The sequence below is a fragment of the Vulpes vulpes genome, chromosome 10 (assembly GCF_048418805.1).
Source record: "Vulpes vulpes isolate BD-2025 chromosome 10, VulVul3, whole genome shotgun sequence".
Classification (NCBI taxonomy): Eukaryota; Metazoa; Chordata; class Mammalia; order Carnivora; family Canidae; genus Vulpes; species Vulpes vulpes.
In genome coordinates, this window is record NC_132789.1 from 91745603 (window position 1) to 91771963 (window position 26361).

General features: G+C 36.9%; 1 protein-coding gene across 2 annotated transcripts in view; it reads right to left on the reverse strand.

Annotated features, from left to right (window-relative positions):
• PDGFC (platelet derived growth factor C) overlaps positions 1-26361 on the reverse strand; it is a 199189-nt gene that overhangs the window by 44590 nt on the left and 128238 nt on the right. For both annotated transcript variants that reach the window (XM_072724914.1, XM_072724915.1), the window contains exon 3: positions 9708-9888. In XM_072724914.1, the coding sequence (XP_072581015.1) occupies positions 9708-9888 (181 nt within the window). The remainder of the gene's footprint in view (positions 1-9707; positions 9889-26361) is intronic.

Here is a 26361-nt window from a genome sequence, read left to right on the forward strand (position 1 = left end):
ATTCATGAGGGTTTTACTCTCTTCCCAAACAGGAAGTAGACAAGAGAGAAGACAAAAGATCCTGCAAACAAGGGATCTAATGCAAGAGAATGGCAAAGAGAATGCTCAGGATAATGGTGGGGTGGGGGTGCGGAATTCCCCAGATGACAGCTGTGTGGCAGGTCTAAAGGGTAATCGGTCTAAATTGAAGCAGATCAGATTGTTTCAGCAGAAATTTCTTCTGGTCGACAAAATTATTAGAAAACGCGAATGTGTCTGATTGCATTTGAGAGGAGATTCACACAATTTGAAGAACAATTTGGAGATGAATCAGTGATATACGCAAACAGAAAGCTAAGCATACCAAAAAATAACACAAGCCTAGGGAAAACAAAGTAAGACAAGGCAGGAAAGGAAATGCAGTCACAGAATACTTCATGGCTCAGCTGTGAACAATGATTCCATGGCCACTGTAATGGACACGATGGATCTGGATCTTGATATAACAGGATATTCTAGAGGAGACATGATGGGATGTGTCTGCATGTGCGGTAGATGCAGGAGGGTGGAAGAAAGTGAAAGCCTCATCTTCCAGAGAGTGGAGTCGATGAAGATCATAGATAATTCTTGAAAGCAAAGAATCAAGAAGCGACGATAAAAGCATGTTAGGTGAAGGAAGAGAGGTCAATTCTGCAAGAAATAAGTTAAAAGAACTGGAAGTGCTCCCCTCCAAGGTACAGGAAAATAGTTTGCACAAAGGAAAGTGAGAGCAACTACCATTTTTGTAACAAGCCTAAGAGAAACATTTGCCTTTTTTTTTTTATTATTATTTTATTTATGATAGTCACAGAGAGAGAGAGAGATAGAGAGGCAGAGACAAAGGCAGAGGGAGAAGCAGGCTCCATGCACCGGGAGCCCGACGTGGGATTCGATCCCGGGTCTCTAGGATCACGCCCTGGGCCAAAGGCAGGCGCCAAACCGCTGCGCCACCCAGGGATCCCACATTTGCCTTTTAAAACTATGTGCCACCGTAACTCAGAGAATAATGATGTGAAAAAGTACATAAGGAGATTGAAAGAATATTTCTTGAGGCTTGAGACTGTCTTATTTTACTAATAATAGTGCCTTACACTGCAGAACAAATGACTATCTAGTCTAGAACTGTGCCTCAGTGATGGAGCTATGCCTTATGTGAATTATCAGAAAAGCTTAGTGTTGAGCTAGAAAAGAAGGCGGGGTGTCATTTATTCTAGTTGCATGGGTAAGAGATACTGACAGTTGACAAAACTGATAAGCTTCAGTACATAGCTTAGAAAAGTCAGTACAATAAATGTGAGTATTAAAAAATTGAAATCTATCCATCTAATTCTATGAGAAAGGCTCACTTTTTTGCAATCCTGAAAAATAGAGAACACATGGGGTATGTTAGCAATAAAATATTCATGCAGAATTTCCAGTCTATTCCAACAAATATTCATGTTTATTTGAAAACGAAAAGTATTTCCCCAACATCTTGTAGTAAAAACTCTCTGCATCTGCTCAGTTTATAGTTTAGAGCAATTTCTCACCCACAAATTCAAGTGAGAACATCGTATATCAGAATCACTAAGCATGTTTGATGAAAATGCAGATAACTGGGTTTCACTCCAAATAAAGAGAATCATAATCTCTGACACCTGATGATATAGTACTGGATAAACTCCTCAGAGATTTTTCATAATATATTTGATATGAAACCTATACCAAGTCACTTCCAGGATTTCTGTTTGTTTGACTGCTTGTTTTTTTCCTTTAGTCTAAGAGTTATAATATTCCTCTGCTCCACCAATTGCCTCTCTTTCTTCAGATCTTTCCAAACAATTTATATTACACTTATTTATGTAGTATATTTATATAGGTGTATAAGGGGTGTGTGTGTGTGTGTGTTTGCACGCGCGTGTGAGCGCGTATGTGTATTTTCCCCAAAAATAAGGTAAGTTCTCAGAGACCCAGGGTAATGCCATATACATTTTTAAATTTTCTCACAACAAAAATTTTCATCAAATACTCTTCAATGGATGTTGAAAGACTTAACAGGAAAATGGATGGGGATGCTAAGACAAAAGTATTTATTTTAACATTTTCAATTGCAACAAACTTTCTAGAGAGTAATTCCAGCAGGTTTAGGGCCATATTAACTCTAAGCTTTTAAATCTTTGTGGCTTTAGACATAAAATATGAGTCAATCAAACCTCAAGCCTTCCTAAATTCTTATTTATAACCCCCTGTATTTCAACTTAGAGTAGTTTGTCTGCCTTTTACCATTCCTGCAGAAGCACCAACTGCCTTTTTCTTTCTGACTACAAATCATACCATCTGTGAAATTCTTTCTTAGATAGCTAGGAATTAACTGGAACAAAAAGAATCAGCAGAAATGGAAGAGAGACCATGATCTCCACATGAAAGAGAGCACTGTGTCGGTGGGGTAGAAGTTGGTAGAAAAATACATTAAACAGCTCTTAGCCAAGTAAAAGCTTCGTCTCTGTAGCAATTGTATAATTTCTTTGATGTAATAAAATACTGTCATCTCTAGACTCCCTGCATAAATATACAATTACATTGTATATTTTAATAAAAACCTAATCACTCAAAAAGTGTTTCAGACTACAGTAGAGACACGCAGTACTTGAAATAACTTCTTTCGTTCTCCAAATACTACAAAAAAATTCAAAGACCAGCTTTTTCTTTTAATTCTCTCTTAAGGCAAATGCAAATTTATTTTAAAGGTTTAAAGCCCAAACTTTTCCACTCATTAAGATCAGTTTAATACAGTAATACAGGGACGCAGTGCAATTGGTTACGAAGATTTGCAATTTTTAAAACTCTTGACATTCTAACACTGAATTCGTTTCCTATGGGATTAGGGTTACGATATTGCTCTAAGTATTTTTATTCCAGGTATGCTGCTTTTCCCCCCTAAGAAAATGAATTTGATACCTTGTTTGAGAGCTACTTGGAATTTTTCTTAACCTGAACATAAAAGCAAATTTGGCCTTTAGTTAAGACTTTTCTTTACATGATATTAACAGTGAAATAACCTACTGGCACATGCCAGAAGGGACGGAAAAAAATATCCCCCTCCTCCTTTCTCCCTCTAACTTCAATATTCACTGAGCTGCTTTGTTCTCTGTATCCCGCATAATTAATAACTACTTTGGCAATCAGTCATGCATTCCTTAATGGCACCTCAGGCATCAAGTGTCCTTCTAAGCCTTCCCCACAGAAACCATACACCCTTCTATAGTGCACACTGGCCAGGCACTGACTTAACTCTGGACAAGTCATTTACAAAATCACTATTAAGGAAAACCCACAGTTGGGATTATAAAGTGGCTACAATACTTGCATGCCATTCTCTAGCATTATTTACTCTCGAGGTATTATTTTACTAAAAAGAGTAAAAAATGTGTGGGATCCAACCAACTGTTGCTAGTCAGTGACAAAAGAAAATAGGAAAGAAATAGTAGGAAAAATTTAGAAGCAACCTAAAAAAAGATGAGTTTCACGGATTGTTGTGAGTTAAAGAAGCGTTCAGTACATTCATCACCCCACGCTCCTCTTTTCAGGCAATCAAAGCAAGATAAAAATATATGGAGTCAATTAGTATAGAAGCTATAACATCTATTTCTCTTAATCTACACCGATCCATTTATTAAATGAAAAATGAGAGTAAATGAATTGTTGAAAATATTATGTTATTATTGCTCATCAGAAAGCTTAGATTAAAACTCTTGAAAAATGTAATGTTCAGCAACACTGTCTTAAAAGAAATCAGTGTTATTTTAATTATCCTTCAAAATTTTAACCAGATTGTAGAATGAAAAAATTCCTCAAATCTCATAACCATTTTAAAGTATATATGTTACAAACAATATTATACTCAAGAAGAAATAGTTCTCTATGTATTAATAAAAATCACTAAAAATATTCATATTTGGATTTGCATTTTTTAAAAATAGTTTTTTTGAAGTAACTGATTAAAATCTGCAATCTTTTTATATAAAGGCTTATTTTTTAACAAGTAAACTTTTAATAAGGTCTTTTGATGCTAGAAGAAGAGATACTATTTTTCAGCCTGTGTAGGTTTTTTTAAAAAACACTTTTAAATAATGGTGCTTATGCTATAGTACACAGAGTAAAACATACATAATCTATTATAAATTACTCCAAAATTAAACAAGAAATTTTCTTTTCTTTGTAAGAGACCTGAAATGTGTGCTGGGCTCTCAATGTGTGTGGCCTCCAAACAGAAACAAGCTTGCACTGTTTTATTTCAGTTTTGCTTCATTTCTTCCCAAACAATCTCTCGCTGCTAATCTACCAGCCCCCTCCCCTTTTTTTTGCATGAAGGAAAAAAAAATCAAAGACATTATTAACTCCTTATGCACAGTCATGAAAGCTGAACATATATGGTTTTGGCATCAATTTGCATGGATTTATTTTTCATTATTTATTAACGGGGCATAATTGGGGAGTATATATTTGCATAAATAATTCTTGAAAATAACATTGAAGCATACATTTTAAATTTATGTAATAAATCCAGAACTTTTTTAAAAAGCTATAAACAACTAGCTATAATTTTAGCTAAATCTCTCATGCCAAAGTTTTTCCTAAGTTTTTCCTTAGCCTATGATATCAATTTAAAATCGTAAAATGGAAAGATAAATTTTATTTATGTTTTACTCTAAGATATCTAGGAATCAAGAAAATGATACTAAATCTTAATATTACAAAGAACAGTACTACATATAAAATAATATGTAAAATCTTTAAATATTAAATCAACATCACTTTATTCAAAGTAGTAAGGAATCCTTTTTTTTTTTTTACCTGTATGTACTCTCACTCATTAACTGAGGAAAAGAGTGGATAAATCATCTTACAAAGCTGGACATAGATTTTTATGGCAACACTGTTTCTGAAAATTTTAACTAATGTATTAAAACTGCTACTGCTAAGACATACTGTCTAAGGTTGGTATAGAATCAACCAATCTTAAAGGTTGGCTAGAATCAAACATATCCATTCATTCTCCTAAAGAAGGCTGCAGAGTGATCTCCCTTACTTGCAAACTTCAATAAAGAATATTAGAATAAACTTTCTCCATAATTTTCCCAGAAAAAAAAATGATTAAACTCAAAGTTTCTGCAGGTGTGTGAATAGATGCAAAATATTAATTATAAAAAAGCAGCTGAGTATGATTATACACATTAATGGTTATAATGTCATAAGCATGCACCACTGTCTTCAACTCTCGATGTTCCACTCCCCACCAAAATGAGAGAAAGAGAGAGAAAGAAGAGAAAGAGAGAGGAAGAAAAGAGTTCTAATATATCATGACCAGGAGAACACGTGGTGTCCTTATTGTGATTTTTCAGGGCTCTAGTTTATGAACGAGTAATATTATACAACAGTAACAAAGATAACATATAGTAAATGAGAAGTTAGTGCCGCTCCACATAGGTTTAGACAACTCTAAGGGACAGGGGCTGAATTTCCATGAGATACTAGTGGAGCAGCTGTAGTGTGTCTGGCATTGTGCTAGGCACTCAGTAGCAAACCTCAATTTGGGGTGGTAACAGCCCATTAAGGACTTGTGGTTTGCATCATTTTTATCATTATAAAATTAAGAAAGCATTGTGGCCAGTGGTCCCTAAGGTCCTATTTTGCAATGGTGGGTTTGCAGTCAATGAGATCAATGCCTCTGGGGAAGCTGGGTGTGCTAATTATGAAGTTCATCCTTTACAAAAAAGAAAAAAAAAAGCATCAGAGATGATCTAGGGGTTCCAGGGGCATGTGATGTGCCCTTGAGCAAATGCCACAAGAACTTTTAAGTCTGTTCTTGAAAAGGCAAAATTTCTTCCCTTAGGCTTTCATTCATCGATATACAGATAAGTTTGATGGATTGTTACTCTGCTAATAATAATGTTGTGGGGAGGAGAGGCATGGAGGGAGGGATGTCATTTAGCAATACACAATGCTAATTCAAAACATTCTGGAAGGCTTAACAGCAAAAGCACATGTCAAATTTTCACTAACCAAATTTCACCCTTCTGCGGAAATTATTGAGAGCAGGAGTGTGGCTGTGTGGGAGAAGAGACAGAAACATGGAACCAAGATAAAGGATAGGTGAAGAAGTGGCAGATAAATTGCCAAAATAAATTCAAATTCAACAGAACCGAAGCTTGGGAGAATTGTAAAAATCGTGTATCAATAATCACCCCGGAGAGCAACCTGGCCAAACTAAAATCACCAAATGACACTTATTAGGCAATGTAGGACCATGCTGTCACATTTCCTTGCCCCTTGCAGTCCAATGGCTGCTAAGGCAAATTAATGTAAGATCTCTTTTTTTCTTTTTTTTTTTTAATTTTTTTTTATTTATTTATGATAGTCACAGAGAGAGAGAGAGAGAGGCAGAGACACAGGCGGAGGGAGAAGCAGGCTCCATGCACCGGGAGCCTGACGTGGGATTCGATCCCGGGTCTCCAGGATCGCGCCCTGGGCCAAAGGCAGGCGCCAAACCGCTGCGCCACCCAGGGATCCCAATGTAAGATCTCTTATGTCATATCTCCACATATCTCCATTTTCTGCAGCCCATCACTGGTCAACTTAGGTGTCATGCAAAACGTGGCTTCATACATACTGGGAGGATGTCGAGTCTCAGCCCACCAAAGCCCACATTTACAAATTTATCAAAGGATTTCAATAACTATTTAAAGATGCACTGAGTTTAATTTTAACGATGTAACTGGCGACACACCCTTTTTCTAAAGCCTCTCAGAGGCAGTTTCTGATCTTAATCACAGTAAATCTCTAGTAGCAGGTCAAACCCAGGTGGCAGGGCCTTTCTGGAGTCAAGAGGATGGGTGGTACTTACTGCAGACCCTTCTGATGCTTTATCTCATTTCAAGGCTCAGGAACCTGATATACTCTCACAGATAAAAAAACAGGTGTCAGTGAATCTTCTGTTAAGCCGGAGTGAGTGAATGGTATGATCCACTCAACATTCAAGTATTTATTAAAAACCTATAATGCACTCAGAACTGAGTACAACAGTATAAATTTCCCATGTTTTTATCTTTATTTTATTAAATCATACAACTCCTTGGGTTATAGAACCAACCCATGTAATTAGAAAATTAGAAAAAAACCCTTGGTGTGGCATATTTTAGCTTTCATGTCTTATTCAGTAGCATAAGTAGACTGCTAGTTATACATATTTAAAATAATACAATATGAAGAGAACAGTTATTGAAAATACAAGTATCTTCGAGTTTCAAGTTTCTTTTTGTCACAGATTTGGGATAAACAAAAACTTTGCTGTGATACAAGACCCACCATTATGTTTAGAGTAAAATTTAATTGTTTCATCTTTAAATATTTAAGAACACGACAATGTGCTAAAACTCAAACTGAAAACAAAGATTGTATAACTTTGTAAAAGTGTAGTCATGTCTCCCAAGGCCATCTCAGACTTAAAGAAAAATAAATTCATAAATTCTCTAAAAGAAAGATACTGTGAAAATGCGTTAAAAAGACTCTTAGTGGCTTTACTCAAATCATCACAATATCAAAGTATTACCTATCAATAGCATTCTTTATTTTTAAAAAATATTTTATTTATTTATTTATGGGAAACACAGAGAGAGAGGCAGAGACATATGTGGAGGGAGAAGCAGGCTCCCCATGGGGAGCTCAATGTGAGACTCGATCCCAGGACCTGGAGATCATGACCTAAGCCGAAAGCAGACGCTCAACCGCTGAGCCACCCAGGCGTCCCAACAGTGTTCTTTAAAAAGCTCATTCTTGTCTACTATTAACACTTCTCATTTCTTTCTTTTTTTTTAAGATTTTATTTATTTATTTATTCATGAGAGACACACACACACACACACAGAGAGAGAGAGAGGGGCGGGGGGCAGAGACACAGGCGGAAGGAGAAGCAGGCTCCATGCAGGGAACTCGATGTGGAACTCAACCCCGGGACTCCAGGATCACCTGGGCTGAAGGTAGGGGCTCAATTGCTAAGCCACCCAGGCGTCCCAACACTTCTCATTTCTAGATAAAATTTTTCAATTTTACTAAATTTAAATAAAAATATTAAATTATTAAAAGTTTTGGAAATTAACAAAAAATGGTAGAGAATCTTTATTGGCAAAAGTTTTCATAATGGAATAGAGGTATGGATACGTTAAATAATCTCCATAAGGTAATTGATCAAGATTCACCATATAAATTTATGGTATATATCAGAGCCATCTCCCTTAACTTTGATTTCACACAGCAAATGTTACTGTTGCTGAATGAATAAATGATCATTTTCAAACTTCAGTCTGCATTTTATTGTCTTTAGCTATATCTCCAACAATATTTAAATTTCTTAGCCTAATCAAAGGCTTAAATAATAACTCAATAATAATAACCCAAATAATAACTCAACAGACTTGAGTTTGGGTAACCAAAAAAGGAAATGTCTACTTGACATTAATTACAATGTGAATATAGTACATAAAGTTTGATACTGATTCCATATTTTCTAATTGGCTTCGTGGACTGCTGGCTTGTGGTGTGCATTGTTCTTTCTTTCTTTCTTTCTTTTTTTTAAAGATTTTATTTATTGGGGATCCTTGGGTGGCGCAGCGGTTTGGCGCCTGCCTTTGGCCCAGGGCGCGATCCTGGAGACCCGGGATCGAGTCCCACGTCGGGCTCCCGGTGCATGGAGCCTGCTTCTCCCTCTGCCTATGTCTCTACCTCTCTCTTTCTCTCTCTGTGACTATCATAAATAAATAAAATTAAAAAAAAAAGATTTTATTTATTTATTTGAGAGAAAGAGAATGAGAGAAAGAGAGAGAATGCAAACAGCTGGGGAGAGGGAGCCTCCCAATCAAGCAGGGAGCCCAATGTGGACTGAGCCACCCAGGCATCCCCATATGCATTGTTCTTATACCCAGTAAGAGCACAAGGGTTAATGCATTTAACCCAAACTATGTTATGTTCCCAGTGTGCCTGCTGATTTGCTATATCTCCTATCAAAATCATTGAGGACATCATCTTCTATATCATTTTAAATGGTGGTATTATTGGTCATATTTAAAAAGCATACTAGGTTGACACTGTCATATTTATTTGAGTACTTCAGCATTACTATAAGCAACATGAGAAAAACAGTAAAAGGGTTTTCAATATTTTTGGTGTGATGCAACAAACAGATACAAATGTTTGAAATAATACATAAAGGGTACAAGAAATCAGTATATAACTAAAATTATAGTAATAATTATAATTAGACAAAGTAGATTTCTTAAAGTCCAGTGAGAATTTCAAAACTTCTTTTTAGAACCATAAAGAATCAGAAATATTATTTAAGCAGGATAAGCATTGGGATATGTAGGAAAAACTGAGAACTACTATAATATATATTTATAATAGTTTAAAATATATTTTAAAATATATTTTACCAAAATATATTATATATTAAAATATATTTTACTAAAATATGTTTTTTAAAAATATATTTTACCAAAACATTGATTTTAAAAATAATAGTAAGCTTACCTTTCTCCATAAAAAGAAAAATGTTATGGGCATTTTTTTGTTTTGTTTTTCATGATTTTTTTTTTTTTTTTTTTAGGTAAATAAACAACTAACCCAATTAAATAAGGAGACCTCTAAGTGGTACTTACTGGCATGACGATGTTGTAGTGGATGCAGAACCCCGGTTCAGAAGGAAAATATTCATCAGATACAAATCTTATCCTGATTTGATTTCCTTTAGAAATTTGTTTTCCTGGCACAGTACCAGAACCACACCAGCGCCCTAATATAGTTCCATCACTGGGTTCTTCAACCTCTACAAAATCATACCTGCAAGAAACAAAGACAAAAGAGACATAAGGTCATACGATATGTTATTTCAGCAATTCAAATTCCATGATCATGGATACAATGAATCTATCTATGGACCACAGCCAGGAGTCCCTTCCAAAATTTAACTGTGTAAATATAATAAAACTATCCAAAGAAGAGACATAACTGAAAATGTATTCTCAATTAAAGAAGTGCATTCTCTTCTACTCTAAGCCTTCCAGTTTTACTGTGAATGAACTTCAAATTCACCAGTCATCTCAACACTTAAATATTTGGTATGCAGCAAGCATATCTGATATTCAATTTGTGAATTACTCAATTTAATTTCCATTTGGACATGAGAGTTTTACTCTAATCTTAATTGCTATTATCATTGTCCATTACTTTCTGACAGTAACGCTTTCACCCTGGTCAGACTCCTTGGCTCCTTTTCCTCATCTCTGATGCAAACTTTTCTAGAGCCACATCATTACATACATATCCTTCAAATCTCACTTTGTTCCCGTCTGCCTCTGTGAGTCCTCTCTGGGTGTTCTCAGCTCACCATCATCTTTCTCTTTTTGATAAACACGTATTTTCAGTATTCACTACATAGGCAAGTGATCCTTTTTCTTAGTCTATTATGTACTTGAAGAAAGGAACTGATTTTTATATACTTTGAGTTTACATTGTAGGACACACAGTATCTTCTTAAACATAAGGAATAACTAATATCTTCCTAACAAATGTTAATTTTTGTTTTGGAAGGCATGGATCCATGGTACTCCTCAAGAGCAGTACTGCCTGTTAAGAAAATATTTCAGAAATCTGTAGAGGCATTTTAGGTTATACTGAGACTGAGGGTGAGCAGGGCACTACAACATACGGTGGGCAAGGTGCGATGCTGTTGCATCATGGGGAGTCCTAGGAGTGAGTATTTGCCCCAGGTTCTCCATGCCTTTCAAATAGTTCACTGGACATTGATGTAGGCAAAATTTTGGGTATAGCTCATCTGAGTCTGGAAACTAATAACTGTCTCACATATAAACACATATATGTTTTGCAGTTTTAGTTAAAATCAAATTTTCCAGAAATTCAACTATTAAATAAGTTGAAGACAGTTTTCATGTTTTGGAACTTCACCAAGAATTATGTTTTGGAAAAACATATCATGAACAGGAACATTGCTTATACTATCTGCATCACAATTAAAACAACTAAAAGTAGACATACTCGTCTGTTTCTAAAACTGTCATATCCGCAATGAGTCAACTTGAAAGATGCATCTGACCACCTCCTTTTATTTTCCTAGCGTAACTGTGCATGTGTATTTATGTATTTACATCCACTATTTTCATATAACTTGCTTCACTATTTCAGGTTTCCATAGCACACGTGTCATTACGTTTACATTTTAAACAACTATCCACACTTCTGTAAACTTCATTTATGAGTACTAAAGAGGATACTCAAAAGTTTTCTTAAAGGGTAGTAGGTCTGACATGGCTGAAAATCATTGGTGGATTTTTTCAGAATTCTAAATTCAGTAGATACTAGACAACCAAAAATAATGTATTTTGTGCATTGGAATTTATGTTTGAAATATTGGTGAAATTATACAGAAAGAATAACAGGCCAATTCTATGTATACATCTTCGTCTTGAAGAAGTATCAGGAACTCTCTTACAACATGTAACTTAACCTGTTTCAGCCTTATTTTCCTTGGCCTTAAATTGAGGGCAATGCTACTTAGCTCAAAGGGATATTTTAAGTCAGGATACATGCGTAGTACTGAAAACATTGTTGGGACACAGTTGCCATTCAATAAAGCTGTCCTTTATCTCCATCCTACGTCCCTTGCTCCCACCTCCACGTGAACTTTTAATATGACCTTCAGAGTTTGAAAACAATAAATAAGAAAATTCAAATACAAAGGGGGGAATATCTGCTATTCTATAGGGTTATCAATGGTAAATATGTAAGTCAATCAGTATAACCCATCTAGGAGTTCCGTGTATGTGTGTCATGGGACAGAAAAGGGTACACTCAGGAGTCAGGGGAGCTGGATAGAGCAGACCTGAGTAGTTATTTCAAGTATACTTGGTACAAAAGTGGGTAACTACCATTTTATATGAAAGGATAATTTTTACATCAAAATTGCTCACCTGGGAAACAAAGCTTTTCTTCACAGAGCATGTTTGTTCTGTGCTTGGGGAGGGGGGGGATTGGGGGTGGTTACCTAAACCTATATAATGTAGGTTACCACCACTGCAAGTTTGAAGAGAGCCAGACTTCAGACCTGGTCAATCATCCTGTAAGCATTTATAGAGCAATGGCTTGGTGCAAAGTGTCTTGCTGGATTCTTAGGATACAAAGATGAAACTATAGCTTCTTTGGGCTCAAGGCCCATAAAACACTTTGGTGAGTGAGTGCTCTAATGCGGGTATGTAGGAAATACTGTGGAATAATGGCAGCGCGGGAGTAATTCTATACAGTGGGATTAGGGTCAGTTTACAAAGGAACATTTGGGTTGTCAGTGAGGACTGCCTGCCAGGGGTGAAGAGAGGGGAAGTGGAGACGCACCACAGTGAGAAGCCCAATGGTGCGTAAGATGCAACCGAGGAAAGAGGGGGCCAGGCACGGTGGGCTGTGAATGAAGGGTGGGAGACAAAGAAGTAGATGAAGATCCAGCTGGAAAAATAGGAGGAGCTGGGGAGGCCTTGGGTACTTCAGAGTCAGGTGTTAGAATCTTTTGTGGGCCAATGTTGCAAACAGGTGAGGTAAGCGCAGCTTTAAGAGGCTCTGTGTGGCTTTTAAGAATTTAAGTCAACGCTCTAAAAAGTGGGATTTCACAGAAAAGTCTGGATTTCTGGCTTTTTAAATTATTACTCTTAAATTTGAGGATCAGGTAATACTAAATATTATTAGCCCTAATACGACTCCCCAGGTGTCTGGAATTGGTGTCAGCCCCAGGGGAGGAGGGTATCTTCAATTTCCTGCCGTATCCCTAACACCTATGTGCCAGGAACACAGAAAGTGCCCCATCAGTATTTGGTGAATGGAGGGAATGAACACTGGACCTTGGTTCCTTCATGGCAATTGAGGCTGGGACCAAGGGACAATAGTTTTAGATGGGACATGTTCTTCCTAAGTTCTTAAAGATCCCCATCTACTTTCTATGCTCTTGTTGTTGTTGTAATACCCAGATCATCATTTACAGTACTCGCCCACGTGGGCATCTGAGTTTGCCCCCCTTACAGCATAGGAGGCGTGGCCATGACCCTTTCAGGGAGGGAGTGACAGTGGCAGAGAACAGAATCACCACGCATTGGAGGGATGCCAGTTAACAAAAACACTACAAGCGTGGGTAGAAGGAAAAGAGCCTGTAACAAAAACGTCCTGATTCTGAAGCAGTGGGAGGAGGAACAGGAGGAGAGCCACTGTGAGGGATGCCACAGGACGGAGCGAAAAGAGAAGGGAAATATCCACCTGAGCAGAAGTGGTGGACAGTGCCCACAGAACCGAATACCAAGGAAAGCTCAAAGAAGATGAAAACCAAAGGGCATTCCTCAGATCTGGTACTTGTGAAGTCATTTCAATAAACTGGTTGGACAGGACACAAAGTGTCAAAAATTTACTTCATTTTCAAAATACCTATTATCTCTCTAATAGAAGCATTTTAAGAGAAAAGAAGATCATATGCAAGAAAACTGCAAAAATTCTAAGCGTTTTTACTATTATATATTTTTTTAGTTGTTAAGAAACACTATTACATATTTATCTGATGTGTAAGCTGTTTAGAGGTATTTGAAAGGAGTTTTTAACCACACAAAAATATCTGGATTATAAATGTTAAGAATTTATTAAGGAATGCATAAGTCTTAACCTTGGCTTCATTTACATCTGATATAAAAATCACTGTCCTGCAAATAAGAGTTAGAAGCACATTATTATTCTTTTTTTCATGAAGATTTTCTATTAAATTTGATGCCATTAAAAAAATCCACTAATCTTTATAACAACTTCTGGATTTGCAGTTAGACAGCTGGCAATTAATTCTTACATGTTCATACAAGTCTGACGCACACACTTACCACAGTGCTTTAAAAATCTACAGTTTTGCATTCCATGAAGGTTAAATGGACATCTAAAAAAGTACTGTGTTCTTTGCCTATAAAACAGCAGAATCTAACATATGCCACTAATTCTTTCACAGTAAACTTTTAAGATTTTTTTCAGAAGTGGTGTCCTATAACAATATAATTCTCAATTTCACTCAATTACACCACCATCAATTTTAATGGTGGATCCTCAACAACTGTTTAGATGTCTATGGAACTGAAAAGTATCAATAACATAATTATTTACTAAGGCTTAGTTTTCCCTCTCATCAAAACAGTAAACCCTCTTGCTAAAGGATACGGTTACAAAAATAGCATTTTGTAAAAAAACTTAAAATCATGTTCAAGATCATGTAAAACAAACCCAGGGAAGATCTACCTGTAAAGTATTCTCATGTCTCATTATTGCTACCTAATCTTCAAAATAGAAAAAAAAAAAAAAACGAAAACAAAAATCACTGACAATTACGTATTTCCTTTAAATTGTTAGAAATACACAGAACGTGGTTGGAAAAAGACCAGCGCATTAAATCCAGTTGCCTTCCCTAAAAACTTGAAGTTTTTCTTGTTTTCTGATAAAATGACGTTTGCAGGTGGAATTCATTGTGGAAATCGGTTGGTTTATATACCCTAGCATTGCTCAAAACATCAAGAATAGAGAAAACGATGATGGAAGGTGTCTGCAGGCCTCAGTCAAATGAAAAGAAGATGATAAAACCAAGCAACGTTTTGACACATAAAAGTGAAATCACAAAACATCATCTTCCTTAAATGCAGAAATCCACGCATGCCCAGGTGACTGTTCTGGAGACACGGTAATCCTTCTAATACACTCTCAGGTATTAGTTTCCAACATGCACAACTGCTCACATCAGTATTTAAAGGATTTACTAAACCTATTTTATGAGCCAATCAAACATCACTTTCTCACGGCAACATGATACAGAGCACACAGCGCTAAGTGGTTTATAACGATCACTCCCTTTCTCTAACATACCCCTGGGGACCCATGGAGGATTTATGTTCTTTTATGTTTAACAAACAAGTCTGGCATTGTAGACAAAATTTTCATCCTCATGTGGGAATTTAACAACCGTGAGGGCACGAGGACTGCTTTCCTACCACCAAGAACTGTAAGGAGTAAACCAAAGGAAAAAATCCACTAGTAAACATAATGGTCAGACACCCTGCTTCCTTCAACAAAAATAAACCAACCCTGCAAAGTAGGTTGTTTCTAGTTCAAACTAACTAAAATCCTGTCAATTAAATCGGCCTCATGAATTATCGAACCCGACGGTAGTGTGAACCCCTGCCAACAAATAAATGCGGATCTTAAAAGGCCCAGCTCTGGAAGTGTCACCTGGAGCCTAAATTGGTTGGGAAAGGTAATAAAATTAGTAAGATGCCAATTATCCTACAGTGCTTATTGGATTATACTTCAGTTTGGCAGAGTGCCACTCATCTGCAGAAGAGAAGTCTGGGATCCTATTTTGGACACCAAAATGTTTACATACACTTTAACATATTGAAAATAATGATAATTTAAATAATAAAATAATCATTACATTTTTTCAAATACGTTAGCTCATTTAATCCTTACAAAAATCACAAAAAGTGGATACTGTTATTATGCTTGTTTTATCTATTATAAAATATAGAAAAGCTAAGTTCCTGGCCAAGGTCACATTGCAACAAAATACAGAGCCAAAGCCTCCACACTGGCAGTTGAACTCTAGCACACAGGCTAACTCCAGAACCCTTAAGTTCTAAGGTGCACTGCGTAATGTACTGCAAACATGTATACATAATCATATTTGCTTTATTTTCGGGCCTAACTAGAGAATCTGTGTCTTCATTCAAATCGGCTAAATGCTTTTATTCAATGGCCAGAGAGACATTAAGGGCCATTCAAATAAAACTGGTCAGTCGACTTGGTAATTTGGGAATATCAACTTTACAGATATTTATTTAAATTAATTTGGTAATACAGTGGTTCCCCTTATAGGTTTCAAGATCGCCAGTGGGTGCCTGAAACCTCATACAGTACCTAACCCCATATATATACTGTTTCTTCCCTACACGTGTGTGCCTGTGACAAAGTTTATTTTTTTTTTTTACAAAGTTTAATTTATAAGTGAGGCACAGTAAGAGATGAACGACTACAACTAAAAATAGAACAACCGTAACAAAATACTGTAATAAAAGCTACGTGAATGTGGTCTTTCCCTCTTTCTCAAAGTATCTCATTGTACTGTACTCATCAGTCTTCTTCTTGTGATGATGTGAGATGATAAAATGCCTGTGATGAGGTGAAGTGAGGGGAATGACACTGGCATTGTGAAGTAGTGTTAAGTACTATTGAGCTTCTGATGATACGGTGGGAGGATTATCTGCTTCCAGACCTCAGATGACCTCGGGTATGAGGAGGGTACTAGTGTGCTTCCTTTTCAGCTACTCTAAATTCTTTATTGATAGTTTTAAACCTACATCGAATAGGATATGTGTCAGTCAAACCACCGAGCTTGCTTCAGGGGGCTGAAAACACACTGATGGAGTAATTTTCATGCGAATATGGTAGTTCTACCTGTGGGAAATGGTTATGTTGTACATGGTAGATCGTAAATGATAAGAAATTAACAAATTAAATTTATCTTACTACTAAATAAAAACAGTGCAAACATACTCATGAATTCAATCTATAAAGTAGAAAAATTAAGCACAAAAATTATAAGGTGAACATCAATGAAGACAGAAACCATAAGAGATATATTCAAAACCAAAATTAGAATTTAGAATGAAAATCAGAAGCTGGTTCTTAAAAAGGAGAGAGAGAGAGACACACACACATGGGGAGTGAGGAAAGGGGGAGGCGGGCGGGGGAAGAGGGATGGAGGGAGAGAGAGAGAGAATACAAATCAAGAATTTATATATTAGGAGTGAGGAAGAAGATATAATCACAGATAAAAACATATTTAAAATTTTAAAGTATGTTTTATGTAACTTTATGCCAATGAAATCCAAAAAGCTAAATGAATGGATGACTTACCAGGAAAATGAAACTTATCAAAGTTGACAGAAGTAGAAAAAGTGACCTAATAGTTCTAGAAGAAACTGAAAAGATTATCAAATGTTTGTCAATAAAAAGATGCAATGAAATGGGGTTTATAGGAGAGTTCTGACTTTAAGGAAATATATAAATTCAATGTTACATGAGCACCTGTAAAAATATGAAAATGGCAGCTATCTACCTAAATTAATAATCAAATAAACTAGCCTAAATTTTGCGGATACAGTTTACAGCGCTTTACTATATACTTGCTGTTATAAAGTTGCTAAGGGATTAGATCTTAAATGTTCTCATCACACAAAAGAAATGGAGTTATGTGTCAGGATGAAGATGGTAGCTAATCTTGGTGGTAATCAAATTGCAATATATAAGTGTATCAAATCAACACACTGTGTAGAAAAAAAATAATAAGACCTCCTCCAAAGCCTCCCAGCTGAATTTAGGATATTTAGGAATATCAAAATGGGAATGTGCATTTAAAGAATTACCTTAAGGGCATCAAAATTTAAGGTAGGAAGGAAGAAGGGCTATGCATATACTCTCTTGTCTACTTAACACCTAGACAGTTCCAGGCCTTGTTCCTGCAAGTAACCACTACCAAAGGCACCTACGGGCTGCTCCTTCTGCATGTTCTTTGAACAGCTGAATTTCATTGCCTAAATGCATTTATAAGAGGCCATGACATCATTAATCGAGACATCTCTAAAGATTTTGCTATAGGCTTGGTTCTTTCAGTTTCTATCTATACTGTATCATTGCTACACGTACAAGTACCAAGGTACCCTAGATATGGATTTATCTAAGGCTAAGGAAATATTTAAGTCATGTGATCATAAAATTTGGACAGGATCTGTGTTATGTTTATCAAAGCATTATCGTGACTTCAGTCCTGATTTTAAAAGACAATATGTAAATAGCTAATCAGCATCATAAGACATTTAGGCTCGTATGTTTAGATTTATGAATTTACTTTTTTGGTGATGATGTCTGTGAAAATGGTAAAATGAGTTTGTTTTGGAATACATCAAAGGGAGATGGAAATACCTGTCCTTTTAGGGTATCAGAGAATTTTTAGGTACAGTTGCCTGAATATGAATGTTTAAAAAGAACCTTCTAAGTATTTATTTTGAGCATTTATATTTATTGAATATTTTACAATGAGATGATTTTTCATCAATGAATGTGAAAAAATGTTCTCAGAATTTAAAAGAAATTTTAGGCATCCCAGCAAAATTCATTATTCAACATCTGACATCTAAGAACAGATATGTAGACTTGTGCTTTAATAAACACAAATGGAAGAGCAGTGCATTTCAATCCAGGTTGATGTAAAGATTATTTCAAGGAAATAGGTGTTCAATATAAAATGGCTCTAGGATTCAGTTTCCTCTTTGGCAAAATAAAAGAATAAACTAGATAGTACAGAAGGTCATTTAAAAAAAAAAAAAATCTTGGCCCCCCCCCCCCCCCCCCCCCCCCCCCCCCCCCCCCCGCTTGCTTAAGAACCTAATCACAGGGACACCTGAGCGATTGCCTTTGGCTCAGGGCATGATCCCGGAGTCTGGGGATTGAGTCCCACAACGGGCTCCCCACAAGGAGCCTGCTTTTCCCTCCGCCTGTGTCTCTGCCTCTCTCTGTGTCTCTCATGAGTAAATAAATAAAATCTTAAAAAAAAAAAAGAACCTAATTACATTTCCTTTTGTGTATGTAGTCTCCCCCAAAATACACGATTATACATAGAACATGTTTTTAGAACATTACCTCCTACAACATTTCTGGAAAATTTTATTGTTTTCTAAGGTCTAAACAGACTGTTATCACCAAATATCATAACTGTCTACAGGCAATATCCATGGAAACCAACCTACAAACACCAATGTATTATGAAAGGAGAAAAAAAAAACAACATTTACTAATATAAGTGTTGAGAGGTCGAGCAAATGCACTACCCAGTGGAATCCTGTGTTGTGCAAGGTCTACCCTCTGACCATGGGAAGCTCTAAGCCCATCAGGGAGAGTGACTGCCTCCAATAGAAATGCTATAATACCTTTTCCTAATTATGTCACTTTTATAAAACTCTTCCAAAGTGCCCACTGGTAAGTGAGGGAGGACTACAGTCACCGTAGACTCCAAGTGCTGTCCCACAGGGCAAATCCTTTTTCTTATTTACTGCACAGCACAAATCACACCTCAGAAGGTCGTCAGCCTTTAGAACATAAAAGTACATTTCAGAATTCATTTGACACAGGTGCCATCTGACTTTTTTGATAAGAAATATAGCCCTTATCCCTTATTGGATAGAATACCAACTGGAGTGGTGCCAAGGAGGAATAATAGAATGGAGTCTGGCATAAAGAAAATGCTTAATAAATGGAATGCATTTTCATCATCTTATATTAATTCTATCAGGATCTCTAAACTTTCTAATCTTTTACACACCTGAGCTAATTTAAGTTACGACAATGTTTCAAACAACTAACAGAACAGTTACCGCTATTACGTTTGCTCTTTCAATCTTTTCCCCAGTATAGACTACACGTAAATACCTGTGTATACATCTGGGGGTTAAGCCCATTCACATACATGTGCACACAGATGTGTGTGTGTGTGTGTGTGTGTGTGTGTGTGTCTAGGGTATAAATACAGTATAAATACAGTCAAAAAAGGTAAAATTCTACTTATATCACATTCATTTTTATGTTATCCCCAAGTATGTATTTACTTTAACAATGTTCATTATCCATACATGCAATTAGTCTCTTGAAATACTTTAAAAACATAAAAATATATATATAGACTCCAGAGACAGACTTAGGTAGAGCTGGTATAAATATTTTTTTGTAGAAAATTCACTTAGCAGTCTTGAAACAATCAATCTTCACTAGAGAACAAGATTCTGTGGAGCCTAAAATAAACTACTTAATGAAAATATAGTGACATGTAGACATTAATTACGTTTTCTGAGACTTCAAATCTTGACAAAAGAAAAATAATTTAACCTGTTTCGTGGGAAATTTTGAATTTCAGAAATTAGAGAAACGAGCCGTGCTATTCATACTACATGCTAAAAGTATGAAAGCTTTTTGCCTTTTCAGTTTTTCTAGGATCATCACTTTCATCTCCAATACCAAAAGATTTATGGATATACGGAATTGTATTTTCCACAGAACCTGATTATAGATTGAAGCAAAACAAAACAAAACAAGACTGCCCTTAAGAAACAAAACAAAACAAGATCTTCATATTAAAGGAAACATTTCAGATTGTTAGGTGATTTGATCACTGTAATAAGTCCTGCTAAGGCGATTACTTCATATTTTGCGGCATGAAAAGGGAAATAAGAAATACTAGGCTTAGTGCCCACTTGGCTAAATCCACCTTCCTGGGCAATATCCCTAGGCAGGGTTTTTTTGGACTTAGGTTTGTTTTATTTTCCTCTTCTCACTTTTAAATTTTTGCCTTGTGCCATGTATTTATTTCTTTCCTTATCCTGTTAAAATTACCCCTTCAAGGTGCATGAATATCCAGGATTCCTACCATAGCTTTTAATAGGTTCCCCTGCTACCAGAAAATTCAGCAGTTTTTAACAGTTTCAAGTGTATCGCTCACTTCATTTCCTCTTCTGCTCCAGATGTTTTCTCTTAGAGTTCTCACTCTTTGACAGAAGAGGTAGGATAGCTTTTTTTTTTTTTTTCTCTTTTGGTATTATCTCATCACTTCTATTCATATATTCAGACATTTTTATCTACCTATTTATTCCACTGAGCTTCAATTTCCCTCCTTGAAGATGCCAAAAATCAATCACGCATTTCACTTTATTTTATTAATTTTATAGACAAAAAAGTAGTAAAAACACAGCTCAATTGCCAAGTCACGAGGCAGAGTGAGAAATCTCCCATTAATATCACTTTAATAATTTAATAGAACCAAATAGAAATTAAATCTTATTAGCTCAGAAACTTACCTGAAAAGCCGTGTTAACTATCACACACATGGGTAAACTGAGGTCCAACAAGCAGCCCCTTTGTGTACTCTGGCTTCACATTACTCAGCTAAACACTATTTTATGTCTTTAAAATATTGTACAGCATAGAACAATCTAAAAATAAAGTTAGAATATAAGCACTTTGAAGGCAGGGACCACATTTTTCTTTCTTTCTTTCTTTCTTTTCTTTCTTTCTTTCTTTCTTTCTTTCTTTCTTTCTTTCTTTCTTTCTTTCTTTTTTTTTTTTTGGCATCATGTCCCCAGGGTCTACCTATTGCATGACACCAGGACATGAACCCTGACCCATTCAATTATGCTGACGTGGGAACCCGAAGTACTTCAAACTACAAAGGAAAATAAAAGAGAAAGCAATGTGCCTCTTCTCCCTGCCCCCACTCTAAGCTCCAGGGATCTGATAAAACACAGACAACTTTCCATTCTACTTGTAGGCCTTTGGGCAACTGAGTAATCGTGGGCTACTTAGGGCTTTACTCATTTGTGAACCTCAACCTGGGCGAGACAGCTATTTCACCAGATGGCAAATGTGATCACATTTGTGAGTACAGCAACTCCAGCAATAATATTCCTGTCATAGGTCAAGAACGTACTTTATATCACCAAGTTATGACTAATGGGTTCCAAGCACATACAGCGGGACATTTCATTGGATATACTTAGAAATTGCCTAATGGCAATTTTTCAAATATTGAGCATGGAATCCTTTGTTTTAAAATGCTCCGTGTTTCAAAAGCTGATTGATTATGCCTCTTACTACCAATAACATTACCTCCACCACATCAGTTGGCAGATCTTCACTGATCCTTCAGATTTCAGGCTGAGTATGACCTCCTCAGAGAAGCTTTCTGGGAGTCCTGCGATGTTTTCACGGCATGGTCCACACCACCACACCCATTACTATTTTGAATTATAATTTTTATATGCTTATCCCTTTACTTTTCAATGCTTTCTGAAAGCCAGGGGCTCATCTAATAATCTGTCTACTCCCAATATTTAGCACAGTATTTGGTCTATATATAGCAGGGACTAAATGGCTCTTGAGGGAGGGAGATGGACAGATCGATGGAAATGGTAGATACAGAATTTGCTGACCTACATATTTATATATGCAGACAGAGCAGGCTACCAAAAGGTCACGATTCACATGTGGTGTTGAAATATCCCTATATAACTAATATTTATACTCTTGAATATTTTTTTCTTTTTTTTCCCTACAGAATTTGAGAAAATTTGTGGCTATTCACAAATCAGAAAATCAGAATGACTAGTTTTCTCAAAATAACTGCAAGTGACTTTTTTTTAAAGATTTATTTATTTATTTGTTTGTTTATTTATTTATTTATTATTTATTTATGAGAGAGAGAGAGAGAGAGAGAGGCAGACACACAGGAGGAGGGAGAAGCAGGCTCCATGCCGGGAGCCTGACGCGGGACTCGATCCCAGGACTTGATCCCGGGACTCCAGGATCGCGCCTTGGGCCAAAGGCAGGTGCCAAACTGCTGAGCCACCCACGGATCCCCTGCAAGTGACTTTTTAACAATCAGGACACCAGACTTTATTCAGGGTGATAAATTAGACACTATTTTTTAGAAATTCATGCTAACCACTACATGGTGAACACTTTGATTTGCTGTGTACACCTGACACACTAGTTTAATGCTGGGTATGCAACTTGCTGTGTTTTAACTCTATGGTTTAGGTATCTTACTGACCCTTTTTCTTTTCTTCTTTTTTTTTAAAGATTTTATTTATTTATTCATGAGACAGAGAGAGAGAGAGAGAGAGAGAGAGAGAGAGGCAGAGACACAGGGAGAAGCAGGCTCCATGCAGGGAACCTGATGCGGGACTCGATCCCGGGTCTCCAGGATCACACCCTGGGCCAAAGGCCGGTGCTAAACTGCTGAGCCACCCACGGATCCCCCCCTTTTTCTTTTTTAAGATATATTTATTTATTTGAGAGAGACAGAGAGTGGGGGTAAGAGCAGAGGGAGAGGGAGAGAGAATCCAAAGCAGACTCCCCACTGAGCAAGGAGCCCGCATGCTCACCTGGATCCCAGGACCCTGAGATCATGACCTGAGCTGAAATCCAGAGCCAGCTCCTGCCTGACTGAGCCACCAGGCGCTCCTTTTTCAAATCTGTCTCCAACTAGAGATTTTCAGATCTAACTGAGGACACGTATACCTCATCCTCCCTAGTGGTGAATACACCGAATAAAGGACTGGAAAAGTAGTATTAATTACATATTCTCAAGTAAACTAAAACAGTATTTTTATTATCAATCATTCTCTCTGACTTTTAACAGTTTACCTTTTTCAAGGAACCAACCAGCAGGACTGAGGATGAGTTTTTCCCTCTCACTCTCCCCCCACCTGCTTTTTGGAAGAGGAGATTAATGAATTATGAAGTGGTCGATAGCCCCTCTCCTTTCTCACATACAGCCCATCCCATAAATTGTCAGTTCAATCTTTTTTTTTCCCCATTCCAAAATCTTTTTGTCTATTTTCTCTCTTCATCCTGAAATCTCATTACTTTAGCCTCACCCATACTCTTCCTCCTCCTTCCACACACACACTTCTCCACCCGCTGTGAGGCTTATCTACCTTAAAAGCAGGACTTACTTTATCATGCCACTTCCATTAAACCCACACTGGCATGCAGGCCGTATACACCACATACAAAACCATCAATGGCTATTTGTTTTCTTCTCTGTCAAATCAGACTTTTGAGCATTATATTTTTCATTTAAATGTGACACATTTAACTGTGGATTATAGACTGGCATTTTGGGAGTGTGGTTCATTTAAGACTGCCATTGAGAAACTGATCCCTGTTCAACAGAATCAATATTTAGATCAGATTTTGTCATCTTGGCGACAGGCCACATTCTCTTGGTGAGTCCACGAAGGTAAATATCAACCTTTTGGTGGCTCTTGTGCAGCCACCTTGGTGACCTCTGCCAGAATGTTCATTTCTGCCTGGGCTTCTACACTTAGCATATATATTCGATTCTTTACAATTTAGCACCAAATCTCACACTACCGTGTTTCTTTTAAGTCCAGGTATCTCTGGCTAGTTGGGATGTTCCCTGAAGGCTAGGATTATGTTACTGCTCCTGCTCTGTCACTCAGGCCTCCTTACACTTGGTGAGGATACAATAAGCCTGTATTAAATCTCTGATTACAGGACAGTAAACTCACATCACCTAACCGCAGCACAGGCCACTGGAGCACAATTAAACTTGAACTTTGCACCAACTGTAAAAGATTGATGACCATAAATTCCTATTGCCAGCAAACAGGGATGGAATTATGTGTTGTAAACCGGTAACTACTTTATTATGAAAATCATCAGACAGGAAGTAAATGGTTCTTGTGATCATGACAGCATGACCTAACGATTTACACTCTTTTACAAGGTGTCATTTTTATTTAGTTTTATGATGAACAGGAAAGATAGATAATGATGTTCTTGTCTAGCTCATAGAGACAGTGATGATCCTATTCTTATATAATAGCATACCCTGGAACAAAGGTGTGAATACTCTCTACTGCTACTTTCTGGCTCTGCATATTTGAACAACTTTTATAACTTCTCTCAGCTTGGAGCCTATTTTTCTTTTTTTTTTTTTTAAGACTTTATTTATTTGAGAGAGTGACTGAGTGAGAGTGAAGGGCGGGGGAGAGAGAGAGGGAAAGAATCCCAGGCAGACTCAGCACTGAGCGTGGAGCCCCACGCAGGGCTCAGTGCGGAACTCGATCTCAGGATCCAGAAATCAGGACCTGAGCTGAAACCAAGAGTTGGAAACTTAACTGACTCAGCCACCCTGGTGCCCTGCCCGTTTTCCTCTGTAAAACAGGGATGATATTTATCATAAACAGGAGTGCTGAAAGATTAGAGTTCACGTAGGTAACTAATCTAGTTCAGGGCATGGCAAACAGCAGGTGCTCAATAAATGGTAGCATTTATTCCACAGCACCCATCCGCCGGGCTTCTCCACCTGCCTTGGTAATTGAGAGCATAAGAGAAGCAACACGGTCTGCATTCAGCCTACAGCTTTCTGGTCATCTTCCTCCTTTCCTTCTTTTCTACTTTCTTCCTTTTCTCTCTTCTTTCTTTCTTCCCTCTTTTCCTCTCTTCCCCTTCTTCGTATACTACATGGGAAACCTCGAGTAGATCTCTGAATCTTCCCCTTTCCCTTCTAAGAAATCCCTCCTATTAAAGTTCTTGAGAAATATAAACAAGTCTCCGAATTTTGCTAAGCTCAGAAGAGGAGCATCGTCATTTGCAGCATGATGTCCAACCGTTATCAACACTTATTTGGAAGTTCTTAATCTAGACAAATAGTAAACTGTGATGAGAGAGATTTTTTTCTCAAAATACGCTAGGATAACATTAGGTGCGGGCCTCATCTCCACTGAGATTAACCTCAATGCCTCAGCAAAAACAGTGCCTACCACAATCCCATGAAATAATTTTAGAAGCAATAAATTATGACTGGTTCCATTTACACAAATATTTTGATATCGTGAACTAGCTTGCTTATTCAAACCGACGGACTGAGATGGAGAGCTACAGATAGAAAGGTCAAGAAGTAGATGATGTTTCTGAAGTTAGTGCGTGGGGTTTCTGGTGAGAAAGTCCTAGGGGGGTTAAATCAGCTGCCATATGGGGAAACAGTCTGTGTGTCTCAGCAGACAGGGAGCAAAGTGTACTTGAGATTTAAAATTTTTTTCAAACATTTTTCAAGGGCTTGAAACAGCTATGGGGAATAACTTTTTTAGAGGAAGAAAAACCCTTGGGCAGTGAAGTTTTAAATGTCTTGTGTACAATGAGTAAGTTCTTTACTACTTCATAACTATCAGCTGCACAGTGAATCAAAAACTTCCTGGCTCAATTACATTTAGGGATTCTTCATAGTCTTGAGTTATTCAGTTCAAAGTTTAAAAATGACAAAAGAAACAACCGAGCACCTATGAGACCTCTAAGCATTGAATTTTTTTTCTCATATTCAATTTAATTTAAAGGAAGAAGATTCTTAAAGCTCAAAAATGAGAATGGATGGGGCTGGGTAAAGAAAAGGTAATCTGTGACATTACTCACTTAGGAAAGGTATGGGATGGCAAGAGAATGTTCAGGACTATATTAAAGTAGTGGCATTTCCAAATAATTGTTTTTACTAAGGTGATTACGATATGGAGTTTATCAGAACTTTAAGAATTTGCTACAAAACCAATGTCAAATTAAAAAATGAATTTTAATTCAAAGGATCATATATCAGTGAACATTGTGAAAAATCTG